General features: G+C 36.7%; 1 protein-coding gene across 1 annotated transcript; it reads right to left on the bottom strand.

Moving 5' to 3' along the window:
* Positions 1-1072: 1072 nt before the first annotated feature.
* On the bottom strand, positions 1073-11092 carry LOC146161033 (uncharacterized). Its single transcript, XM_083385072.1, has 12 exons — positions 10983-11092; positions 8447-8664; positions 7917-8052; positions 7528-7716; positions 6162-6378; positions 5084-5347; positions 4093-4224; positions 3530-3694; positions 2843-3145; positions 2202-2554; positions 1560-1762; positions 1073-1467 (listed from the first exon to the last, which is right to left on the bottom strand). The coding sequence occupies exons 1-12, from the start codon at positions 11090-11092 to the stop codon at positions 1073-1075; spliced, it is 2685 nt and encodes an 894-aa protein (XP_083241198.1).
* Positions 11093-13916: the final 2824 nt, after the last annotated feature.

Here is a 13916-nt window from a genome sequence, read left to right on the forward strand (position 1 = left end):
CTCGTCTAGCTCAAGATAGGTTTTCAATATTTTTTCTGGTTAATGAAATATTTAACAAATGTTTTAAACATAATAAATGCCAAATTTCAAAATTCCCAATATTCCCATTTTTCTCGGTTCCTTCAAAATTCCCGGAAACTTTCCAGGAAAGTTTCCAACATCCCAAAACGTTCCACCCCTTTACAACCCGGGCAAAGCACTAAAAATATTATCGTTTATTTCGTTTAAATTGAAAAATAATATTTAAGAAAGAAGCATATAAACCAAGTAGGGCCTAACGCCTTTTCTGTTGTAGCAAAAATATATTTATTACTTTTGATAAAAAAGTTTATTTCGATCGACCCTTTTATTTTACCGATAATACGTTTTGGGGCTAAATGAAAAGGAAACAAGGCTTTGAAATCTGTAATAGAATTTTGCTACAGTAGTCAAGCAACATTTGTGATGAGAAGCTCTGCTATTAAAAAATGAAAGCGCTTATATTATGACTTGTTAGTACCTTAGTCCTTTATGTTTTTTTATCAATTTATTCCCAATGTTTATTACTTACCATAAACAAATTGAAGCATTGGAACACAATATATCAAGAATTTTAACCAGAACACAAACATCGAAAAACGTAAAAAGTCGTCAATCGACTAATTATTACAACACATTGCAAATATAGTCTCTTTTCACAATACACAACGATCTTCAGTAACCGGTTCTATGTTTAAAGATAATATCAAGACACCCATTAACTTTTTTCTTTCAGTCTCGAAAATGGACGGCCAGTTTTCTCGGTAATATATGGTCATTACGGTAGCGTGCTTACTTTCTGGTCCTAGCATATATGGTAAACCTTCCTAGACAGGTTCTTGCTTCAAGGATCTGTTATGACTAGGGATGTTTAAAGTGTAATCCCAGGGTTTCTAGAATATAGGTTTGGAATCTAGAAAAACGAATTCAGAATATCGAATCCTATAAATATTTGATTATTTGACTTTTTGGTTATAAATAGTATATTACCATATGGGCAAAGTGCAGTGGTTATGTTTAATCTAGAGTTAAGGTAAACAATTTTATTTTGACCCTAGGCCGAGTCAGACATTGGTTTGGGGCCGACATAGGGAGGATTTTGATGATCTAAGCCTGGAGTTTTACCGCTGCCATTTGCCGTCGTTTTTTGTCCGGTCTTTCCAGTCTGCTGTAATGCTATTTGGTTTCTTTTGTCATTGGAGCCCAAGTCCGTTTGCTTTGTTCTCCACGCCGACCCACTTTTGATTAGTCGGCTGATCAGGTTATCGATAAAGTTTGAGTAGAGGATCGGGTTGAACGCACTGTTGATGGGCAGAAGTACGATTGCTGATATTGCGTACGAAATACTGTCTATCTGCACTCCGCCGAAGTTTAAAAACACCATAATCGATAAGGGAATCCAACAACAGAAATCCGTGGCGATCAAGCGGAGTACCTTGCGTTGAAGTTCTATTGCAAACAAACAAACAAGTCGTTATGTGTACGGCAGGTTAGAACGCTGAAAACATATCCTTGTTTCGCCAAACTATGGCCATACTCACTTGAATTTCGACGTGCGACACTTTTTGCTCTCGCCTGGCCGTTTTGACCCCTGCGTGCCGCAATCATAATGCCAACATAGGTAAGTGCAACAAATAAAAAGGCCACAAAGTTAAAGATGGAAATGGGCAAGGAGAAAGGCCACGATCGGTCGCTGCGTGTCACAAAGAAGTTAGGGATGCAGACACTGTTGGCGCTATAGTACCTGCAAAAAGTTTGGATTTTTCAATGTAGTGTTTAAGGCAGCAAATACATTTATTTTGACTCCATTTGGCAGGCACAACCTGCGGTTTTTTTTTACCACTTAAGGTTGCATGGGGCATGACCCCCCCCCCAAAAAAAAAAAACATTTAAACATTTTAAAAACAAATCAGCGCAAAGGCAGAAAATATATGCGAGTTTTAAACTAAATAAAATACCTATATAACTTTGTAACCGAACGGATTTAATAACTTCACGACAATTAAAATAACTTCGCGCTTTTTGAGAAGCTACTCCAGGAAGTCATGACCACAACAAAAACAAAGAATAATCCATAATTATAATACATATTTCATATTACAAGTAAGGCGCCTTATGGACAGCACAAAATTTAAAGAATTGTCAACCGTATGTCCTAACATTTTTTTACGCAAACAATTTACCCAAAATAGTGTTCTATCCCGAAAAAATCTTCCCCGGGGGCGTGTTGGTCCAAAAAGTCAACGAGCGCTTTCCACGACGCGACACGCGACAGCTCCTCGAGGTCGCGCGAAGTTAGCGTCGCAAAAACGGGTGAGTAGTTGACCAACGATTCTACAAAGTCTTTTGCGTCGGGAAAATCAACAACCAAGCTCCCAAACAACGGGTTGTTGCCATTTACTTTTGCCACGTCGACGAAGTAAGCTTGGAGTGTTATATTGGTTGGGAGAAGAGCGAGCAGCAACGATAGCATCCAGACCAGTAGAATGAGGAAGACAATTGTTCCAGTTGAGGGGCTCGTCGAACTTTTAAACGGCTGAAACAGCAAAAATACACGCCCTTTAAAATGCACTTAACATTCACTGTTTTTTATATAACAATAGAACATACAGAAGAATCTCTCAGGATAATAAAAACAAATATCAGTAATATTCTTCATAATTGTCTTTAAGTTTCTCTAAGACTTATCTATTCTTAAATGGAGTGTCTTAATCTAGAATATTCAACTGTTTTTTATAGTACACACATTGCAAAAATAATGTTAAGCTCATCCTTGAGGACCTTCGACGTAAGAAAAAGAATCATGTAATTGAAAATTTCTTACCTTAGTTACTGAGTACAGACGACTAACAGTGAGCAAAACCATGTTCATCACCGACATTTCACTTGAGAGAAATACCAGAACACCCATCGCTGTGCACGCATTGCTATTAAGCCATTCTAGAGATTTGGAGCAGTATACGTTGCTATAAACGGCTCCGACTATACCGAGCATTAAAAGGTAAACTCCCATCAGCAGGTCGGAAATAGCTAGATTAAGAACGATCATGTGATTGGCTCGTTTCGACGCGTTTCCTCGACGTTTGAACATCTTCGTGAGTTTCTTGCATTCGCCAAAAATTACAACCTTTTTAGGAAAAGTAACGATAGCTTCTTGAGCTCTCCAGGTAATATAAACTCCCTGATCACTCTTTAACAAAACTGGATTAACCTTGAAATGGCCCAACAGTAGTCTGGCTTCATAAAACACATTATAACTTAAAATAATACATTGTTGAAGTGACTGCTCCATTTTGGCTATAATTACCGGACTGAAAGTCAAAATGTGCATTCTTGCAAAGTGAAATAACTTATTTGACCAGATGGCCTTATAATTATGTCCAACTCGTACTTGTCAGTCTTACAACTTGTAGTTGTTTTAAAGTGTCCTATATTGTCTAGAAATACAAAGTACATTTGACAATCTTTAATTATAATGACATGTAAAGTAACCGAAGTAGGCTACACTTACTGAATTTCCAAAGATGGCGAGCAGGGCCATGATCCACACAGCCGACCTCAGCATCCAATTGCCGATCAGTTCCTTTCTTGATGAAAGTACGTTTAGTCCTTCTGTAATTACGGTGCTTGGACATTCGTCACTCCAATCCTTGCAGTCGTGCACCCCGTCAAATAACTATTTTTATAACAGTTCGAGTCTGGAGTTTTCTTTTTAACTCATTTCATTTTAATTTCTTGTTGCAATAAGGGCGACACTATGCCGATATTGCTGCCTTGTGCGCTTTATTTAAAAGGTTGACTATTATCATAGGGTTAAAATAGAAATGTTGTATAATAGCTGTTTACAAATAAGGAGTAGTGCAACAACACAAAGAGTTTGTGTTTTAAGTGAAAGACGCTATTTCACCTTTAATTTTAAATTCTAACCGATTTACACTCTACTACATTGCAAAAAATTTACTTTGTAAATACAATATTTTTTCGAAATGATGCACCATGCTATTATAGACCTACCTACTTTTTACATAACTTAATATGTTAGGCCTACTTCTGGACTTGTACGCCCGATTTTACCTTGTTTTTTGCAACAAACATGGGATTTCCATCCTCGCAATAAAACCTCCCATCGTTGGTGCAATTCATATCGTCCTCGGCTTTGTCGCAGTTGATGTTAAAATCACAAACAACGTCATTAGGGACGGATACCTTGAATCGAAATATCATTCAATCTTTTAAACTATTCGCTAATTCTGAACCAAATGTTGGTGCAAAATCTAAAAGATTTGTTGGGAAAGTAAATGCCTTAAAAAGATATGCCATTATGGACGAAATACATTTATCGTTTTTTTTTTATCTTATAATCACTGAAATTATGGCATAGTCTATACTCTATAACGAATGTTTGCAAAATTATTCCAATTCTAATAAGATTATAGTGAAACGCTGTAAAGGCTCTTGAAAAATCTTATATTGCAAACATATATAGCAGGGGTGGGCAAATTTATTCAACCGAAGAGCCATTTGCAGAAAATACAAGTACCAGAGAGCCACAAAAATACTTCAATACAAAACCGGTAAATAATGCAAGTTCAGCAATAATAAAAGAATTGCATATAACAAAGCAACACGCACATTATTTATCAATATTAGTCTTTTGTTTGATTTGGTAATCTCAGAAACCTTAGCAATGAAATTGATTTGGCTTGCAGCAACTAACTCTTTAGTGCCACGTCATAACCGAAATGCTGGCCTAAATAAAGAAATAAAAAGAGAACAACGTTCATAAACGGTACTCTTGGTGGCCTTTACTTTTATTTGGAATTTTACGATTCGACTAGAAGAGCCACAAAAAACTTGCCGGAGAGCCGCATGCGGCTCGCGAGCCGCAGTTTGCCCACCCCTGATATATAGTTTCAGATTAAATAGAAATTAATATTTTTTACCTCACTCTGTTTTGATAGTTTGTGATTTAATTACATTGGGACGAAAAGCAAATTATCATGAAAGTCATATAACTGGGTGTACGTATCGCTCTCTACGTTTTGAAAAAACGGCAACTACTTACCTTTGAACCGTGCCTCGAAGAACAAAAGAAACGATCAACCTTGCACAAAGTTCGGTTTTCGTCGGACGCGTCATCGCAGTTCACCACGCCATCGCATACCTGGTGCTCCTCAATGCTTACCAAGCCCTTGCTGGGACAGTTGAACCTCGTGCAATTATACTGAGCGCTCTCGTCAGCCATATTTGCACAGTCGATTTTCCCGTCGCAATATCCGTCCGCATTGTTCATTATGTGTATCTCCGCTAGTATAGAAGATGAAACCACCTGGGTGTCAAAACACGCCAGTAAAATCGATTTTGAGTTATGTAGGACTTGTACGCTAAGTTTGTAAAAGTCCGATTGACTTGTAAACGCATATCCGTTTTTAAACCATTATTGATTCAAAGCTAAAAACACGTATATATCAACGCATGTCGCATATGCACCTAAACGGGTAACAAAAGAGACAGCTGAATTTGTGGTGTAATCTTCCCCACAGCTTCGAGTTTAGTTGTGAATTGGCTTATGGATGCACCATAAATTTATTGTTCTGTCACCGTCACTGATATTTTGGTATTTGGTAGATTTTTTTCGGAAAGAAGACCAATAAATAAGACAATATGCTAGTTTGTTATACGCCACAAAAAGGCTCTGCTCATTCATTATTGTAGCCATATTTTGTACGTAATGGTGCTTTTAAGGTATGGATAAGTAACGCCGTTATTCGTTGGTGTTCTCTGCTTAATATCGTTTACTATATTTTTTTATTTAGTTTCCACCAATGTTTATTTATAAAACGTAATAAGAATAATAAAATAGCTATGTTGAAAATGAATAAAGAGTTATTCGAAACGTTCAAGATGATACCTACTTCTGTATGAACTTTAATATTCTTATTACATCTTACTACAACCTCCAACCATTATGCTCCAAAGTTTATTTATAAAGTTTTGTGTATTGACAAAATTTATAGAACTAGGACAAAATACAGGCAAACATTACATCGGCCCCCAGCGTCTACACATAGGCTGTTTGCCAGAAAATATTGTGGCCAGTATGACGTGTTAAGGTTTAAAACTGCCAGAGGTTTTAACTATACCTGTTTTTCACACTCGATTGTAAACTGTTCGGGTGTTGGAAGTCGCCAATGAGGAACTGTACAAGTGACATTTGCTGGTTGGTCACAGTTGCCTGCACACTCGTCTTCGGGGAATCCCGGTTCTACTTCCCATTCGGAACCAGCAGGGCCCGAGCTCGGACAGTCGCCGAAACCGTCGCAAAATTTTCCACTCGGTGAAGAACACTCTTTCTCACACCTGTAGAGAAATGCCATTTTCTATTGATTGGGTTTAATATTGGGCTTTCGAAACATAAACTCAAATGTTTACGCGATGTCCTATTAAACTTGAGCCAACATATGCTTGGTAGCATATCATGAGGTTGGGTACTTTTTTGGAATTATTACTACATCATTTAAAGTATTGCGTTCTTTTTAAAGAAATTTGTTTTATTGCCGACAACACTAAGCAGTTTGTTGGGAATGAAAATTCCTATGAAATTTTAAATTTAACAGCATGTTTTACATTCCTGGAGTGTTAAAGGTTTTTTTAAACAAGTCGCCTGCAATTTCGCCTGCAATCTTATCGATATTAAGTACGATATCTGCTTACAGTTTTTGATTAATTGGCAATATTAAGAGAACGTACCAGTAGCTTGTAAACATACTACCATCTAACGTAAAGCTGTGTTTTACCTAATTTAAAATTATTAACATATTTATTATTAAAATCCAACTCAAATTTATTAATAGACCTCTCACCTACATACTTCTCCAGCGTTTTCCTTTTTTCCATGCCGACAAGGCAAAGTCCCACCACAATAAGTAAACCTAGAACATATAGTTATCAATTAGCAAAACAAGTTGAAAGTAACAACTTTTAGGCAACACTTTTTTAATTGAAAACTTGTCTGTTTAATTAGTTGATGTATTTGTTTCAAATTGCATATAAGCGATTGTTTTGCGGTCACTTGAAACATCGTCGAAACGTGTAGGCGAAATGCAAATGCGATAGTTTTTAGCTAAAGTAACCTTTCGTCGGATCCGTCGCTGCAGTCCAGAACCCCATCGCAAATTACGGATCGATTCATACAAGTTTTATTGGCTTCGCATAAGACTTCTCCCTCTGAGCATATTTTAGGCGAACTGCGTAACAAAACAAATAGTAATAGTGTATAGCAGTGTGTCGGACCTTTCTCTTTTTCTTTTAAATATGACATGGAACAGTTGCGCATTACGTCATTAAGATTGAACTTTGTGAAAAAAGATCATAAACAGGATGCAAACAGTCGAAAAAATATCCAAAAAGGGACACAAATAGTTAGTTATATGTATTTGGAATATGATCAATTCTGTTATGAATTCTGTAATGTTCATCTAGGACTGTCAGTCATTCATTGATTCTTACTCTGCAGTTTGCCATTGGACCTTGGAACAAAGTTCGGGCTTTTTCCTTGTGCACAAACATTCGTCGGACAAATCTGCACAATCGAACAACCCATCACAAACTTTACGACGTGGAACTATCATAGACCCATCTAAGCACTGAAAGCATTTCGCGCTGTTGAAGGTAGAATCAGTAACACTTCGCAAGTCTCTAAAAAAACAAAGGTAATACTTAAAAGCGCTGTGGCGGGATAACAACGTTACTGTTTTCCAAGGGAAAGTTCGGGATAAATCAAAAGGTGTCGAAAAGTTTTGCAGTACACAACAAGGTTGTTCTCGTAATCAGAAAGTTAAACTCGTCTAGTTTAAAGAATTAGTCAGGACGTCACAAAAAATCGATTGACTAATCACCTTGGATCTCGATCGTAAGCTGAACTGCTGGAGTAGCATAGGTCAGCTTCATCGTCGCAATCAAAAACATTGTCCCACAAAAGTTGTTGAGGAATTCTGCAAAACCTTCCGTTTCGCACACACTGGAAACCAATACCTGAAATGCACAGTTTGAAGCAAAATAGCGTACAAAATCGAATAAAGCATTTTACTTAGAGCGCTTAAAAAGAGTCGCGTATCTTCCTGTGTCAGAAATTCTATCGGCTTTGACTATTACACCCTACAACAGGATGACGGACCTGTTGCTTCGGTCACAAGCGATTTGTTAATTTATGTGTCGCATAAATACGAAAAACAAAATAAAATAAGAGCAATTCCTTATAGTTTTAAACAACAGTAGCTTCACTCACTATGTTTTGCCGAAAATATTTATTTACATTTTTTAAGATAAATGGGTCACTAAAAATCTGCGACGGGTGCTTCGTCCCTTTGCAAACGCCATAAAAAACTATTCCTCTTCGATGAAATTTGTTACACGTTTTCCAAACGACCTGTTTTCCAATCATCGTCGTCTTCCGGGCATCCGTTACACGAGTTGCCATCGCACACCGTTGAGCGTTCAACGCAATTTCCCGTGCGGCTGCATGTGTAATAACCAGGACACCGAGCATCGCACGGCGAATAAACTTGACGAAAGATGGAGGAGGCGTGGTTGCATGCCTTGCGGTGCGGCAGAAGGCACGACGCGTTACTTGCAGAGTCGAAACATCTGACAAAAAAGTCTTTGTTCAAATTAGCGACTGGTAATAGAAAATTTAAAGGTGTTTACCATAAACTCATAAACTTGAATTTTAATACCACAACTATAGGCAATATAGGTATTCATAAATCGTATGTTTTGTGTTTATAAAGTCTTTGGAATACTTTGCTGGGCGATAATTCTATGATTTAATGCATTTTCGATACATGCATTAAACTTGTATTTAAGTTACACTCAGGAACATGCGGTCAGGGGAGGCAGGGGAGGCAGTGCCTCCCCTGGCAGTGCCTCACCTGCCAACATCTGGCAAAGCAAAACTTATATTAAACAATTTGCATGTTTTTGGGTGCTTTAATTTGTATGAATTCCTGTTGTCCAGGGGTTCTTAAACTGGGGTCCATGGACCCCTTGGGGCTCCGTGAACTAGTTTTAGGGGGTCCATGAAGGCCTAATTAAAGAACTAGTGTACGAAGTAATTTATTTTTCAAAGAAAACATTTTAATTAAAAATTAAACGGCTTTGCACTGAATGTATAGTTAGACTCCATTTAACTTTCACATTTTTCGGACCAAAATAAACAGAGTTATGAAGTCTATTTGTATTGTGACGTCATGTTATGACGTCATTTTGGAGCATTTCTTGCCAACCGGGGTCCATGCAAAGCAAAAAAAAATTTTAGGGGTCCGCGGTAAAAAAAGTTTAAGAACCCCTGCTGTAGTCTATACTCCCTCTCCCGCAAATTCTACGTTTCTATACCAAAAGCGTGCTTTATTTTTTTCAAATTTCTGTTGCGTTATTCATATCAAGCGTTCAAAATCGTTGAAATACGCAAAGTGAGGCAGCGCCAAACTGTGCCTCTCTCAGATCACAGAAGTGCTATACACTGCATTATGCGTGCTTTTTTCTTTCCCAATTCTCTCGGAAAACATGATAAACAATTTAGCTAGAATTTGAGGCATGCCTCAAATGTGACGTCCCAGCTATGAAACCTTTATAAAACTAAAATGGAGGAAAATTTACACTTTCAATCAATCTTAAGTTAGAATCATAAATAAAGGCAAATCTGTTTCACCATAGTGCTCTATGGTTTCACATTTAAAAGGTTTGCATCAGACGACTGGACAAAAAAATAACACGCAACTTTCAAAGAGATTGGTAAAAATAGGAGTGGGTGTGTGACTGTCATAGGCTCAGCCAGGGGGCCACAGAGGCCATAACCCCCTAAAAATTTATAAATATTGTACTCTTAATAATATTTGTCTTGTAGCATCATAAGCAGTACCACAAAAGTCGATCACACAGGCATGCCAGTAGTTCAATTGTCATGCACTGTTACGTCATAAACGATTTAGTTATTATTAAATTCGCTATACTTATTGATGTACTTTTACTACTTTTTAGTCATTTTGATTTTGCACTCTGAATGGTTTTGAGTATTGCGCTAAAACTCAGTCAGTTGCTGCTCGAAACGGTTTGCTAGCGTATTTATTTGTGTTCGATACGCAGTTCATACAATGGCAAAAGCTCAACAACAAAAGTTTAAACTTTTTGCCCAGCCCCCCACCTCCCTAAATTTTTTGCTGGAATTGCCTTTTCTACTTTCCCTGTTTGTTGTTTTCATTTTTCTAATAAACGTGAAAGCATGCCGCTAATTTTTTATTTTTATTAGTACGATACCGTTTTTGTGATTGTTAAAGAAAAGCGTGGCTTGAAAAAATTAGTGCCTCACCATCCAGGATCCTCACCGCACGTCACTGGTTACACTAACATTATTTAGTTACAACCGAAAAACGTTTCCTATAGGAACATGTCGAATTTAAATCGCAATACCAGTGGCAGAATTGGTATTATAGGTTAACATAAGTTAAAATAAAAAAAATGTGTTTCTAATATTTGAATGGTTTCTCATACTTTGCGGGTTTTGATAAGTCTTAACTTACACACGTGACAGTGACACTTTGTCTTTCTTATAACGTACCGGTAACTAAGCATAAAAGTGAAATGTTAGCAATGCTAACGGAAACATCAAATCTTGAAGTTTTGATGTACCAATAACCTAATTTGAATCCGGTCTTAAATCATACTTTGCTGTGAAAATATTTATTTTTTGACACCAGAAAAATAAATGGTTATTTCCAAACGCCAACCCGAGGCTATTTGGCGTACCTATAGGTTTGCCGTTACGTTTGTACGATTTTTACTGTGCTTATCACGTCGCTTTTAGTCATCATTAGGTTACCATTTGCAAAATACAGTGTTGCTCTTTTCAGTTTTAGTCCAATGGTGGACTGATAAATTTTTATCGGCGGCTTACTTTTTGCATTTACCTTACTTGTGGTGGGCCTGACCCGTTTTTAACCAACGTAAAAACTTCTACTCCAGATCTCTCGCATAATTCAACGTTGTCACAAAAAACTTCTTTCTTATCACCAGACATAGCTGTAAAAATTTTTAAATATTCCAAATCTGCAATATTTGGTCATTTATTCTTTTTAATATAAATTTGTTTTACCTGATAGTGTTGTTAGGCCTATTAACGTCCAGATTGCAACAAGCCACATCATTTTTTGAAGAGAAGGGACCAGTTAGTATATTTGTTAGGTAATCGAAATCTCTTTTTTAATAAATATTAACCTAAAATATCACAGCTTGCTATTAAGTGAAATGAACAAATTATTAAATGTTTTATTCATTTTTATTTATTTTAATAAATATAGACGATATCTGAACTGGCGAATATATCAAAAGGCCTACAACCATAGACTTGCTAAATCAACACACTGCAAAAACATTCGCTTTGTAAAAAAAATGTCTTATTTTCCAGCAATATGCTTACACTATATTTTAAAATTCAATTTAAACAGTTGGTTTTCATTTGTGTTATCTGGAAAACTAACAACGTATAGAAGTTAACAACGTATAGGCCTACTGCTACAATAGTAGTTACCGTAACACTTTTAATTTTTTTGAACAGGTCAAATCGCTTACGCGTCACTCAGCTAAGCGAGCCTTCGGGGCTTGATGATGATAGTCATTATAACAAGTTAGGTACATCGTGGAGATTCGCCGCCTAATAATAATTCCCAATTGGACGTGACGGAGCTTAGTTATTATTATCTCTCGGTTTGTGATAGTTCTGCTCACGAAACGGATTTCACTCCCAGACACGATAATTATCGATTTTTAAATGCTACTTTTCAAATGCTATGCGTGAGAGTTAGCAGCATTACAATAAAACTGCAAACTTAAGCATAACAACTTGGTGACATAATTTTATGCACTAAACCTTATTTAATTAAACAAATTATAACACATTAGCATTATTTAATTTATTTGAAATTATCCACGTCTTCGCATTTGTCCTACAGTTTAGCTTGAAAAACATAGCCTTAACCGGAAAAGGCAGAGATGGTTAAAGTATTTCATATTCATCCCTTACCAGGCAAACACTGTCAATTCCTCCTCAACAAAAAACACCTAAAAATAATTTGCAACAATTTAAATATTTGACGTGCACATGTAACATTTCAAAGGTATCTTCCTAAACATTATATATCTTTTTTTTTGCCTTTACGTGATTGTCTATTATTACACTTGGTAACATCTATGCATTTTTTTCTTTTTATTATGCATTTTTGAATCGATCTAATAATTAAAAAGTTATAACAAAATCAAACATTCGAAGCTGTAGAACCTCCCGTGGTGTTTTTCACTGATCGGAATAAGGTTGCGGTTGGTCATCAGAAAAACCTGTCCGACACAACCTACGGACGAAAATATCAAAACAACAAACACTCAAAAAATGATGAATGAATAAGTTGTAAAAAACTTTTATTGGAGAATATACCACACCGTACGCACAGCACCTTTGGCCTGTAACGATTCCCTAAATAGGACTAAAACAAACTACACAAAGCCAAATAAGATCAGCGCAATTAGGCGGGAACAATTTTTAAATTTGCCTAGCCTAAATAGACTCGTTTGCCTTAGATTCGCCCTTGATCATCATGCAGTGCGAAGCCTTTTGGTCGGTCCCCTAATTTTCCAGTTTCCTTTAAATGCCTTTAGGCGGGAATAGCGCAACGACCAGAAAAAAAAATTTAACGTTTTAATTCCTTAAATGCTCATTTGATCGAAAGTATGACGACATTTGATATCGGACGGTAGTACATTTTGTCTAGGCCTACAACATCGGGTATCAGTGTAGAAAGAATACAACTAATTGTACATCCCTGGTTAGTGATATAATATCGGTTATGACAGTGGTAGCAATACACTTTTTGCTAAAATTTCGGGCATCGATGGGAATAAAACAACTTACAGAGTAAACGTTTTCTGAAATACAAAACATTAATTTGGTTCAAAATTTTGACAAAAATTAATTTTAATATTAGATCACCTCGTGATAACCGTAAGATAGGTTCATTAGATACATAATTTGGTAATTTGTCATAGAGAAAATTGGTAATCTAACATTTCCCCTTGAATCACTGTAAAATATTATATAAAATTACTTCACAATCACAAGGCACATCCGCATTATTTTGTTAAATCACCCGATCCGTCAGAAATCAGTGCATATCTAAGCAAAAAGGTCTATGACAATCAGCCCATCCTAAGGCAGAAAAGTCTAGACTTTTAGACCTTGAGGTCTTGGACAATGCACTGATTGTGAGCCCTATGCAGATTTGGTTTGTGAGCGTTCACCCCATCCGTCAGAAATCAGTGCAGTTCTAAGCAAAAAGGTATACGACAATCAGTGCATTCAAAGGATCAAAAAGTCCGACTTTTAGGTCTTGGACAATGCACTAATTTGCATTAACAAATGTGCATAAGAAGATTAAGTTTAACAATACTTGACCCAACCAAACCCAAACGCTAACCAGCGCCCTAACCCAAATAATGTGCGATAATTTAATAATTATAACGCTTCAGGCCCCAATACCTCAATTTGTGACGTAATAATCTTAAATACAATTGACGAGAAACCATCTTATGCCCATCCGAGTTTGGGCTTTTTTCCCCAGCATTTAAAGAATTATTAAAATAACGCACATTATTTGGGTTAGGATTCGGGTTAGCGTTAGGGTTTAGGTGGGTCAAGTGTTATTAATCCTATCTCATACTTTTTGTTATCTTTTCTGAACTTTTAATGAATATTTTTAATTAATCTACGCCGGGAGTTTACCTAAAGGTCCAAATCAGTGCATTGCCAGGACCTCAAGGTCTAAAAGTCTAGACTTTTCTGCCATTGGATGCCC

This window comes from Ascidiella aspersa, chromosome 3, assembly GCF_963924565.1.
Source record: "Ascidiella aspersa chromosome 3, kaAscAspe10.2, whole genome shotgun sequence".
NCBI classification, from domain to species: Eukaryota; Metazoa; Chordata; class Ascidiacea; order Phlebobranchia; family Ascidiidae; genus Ascidiella; species Ascidiella aspersa.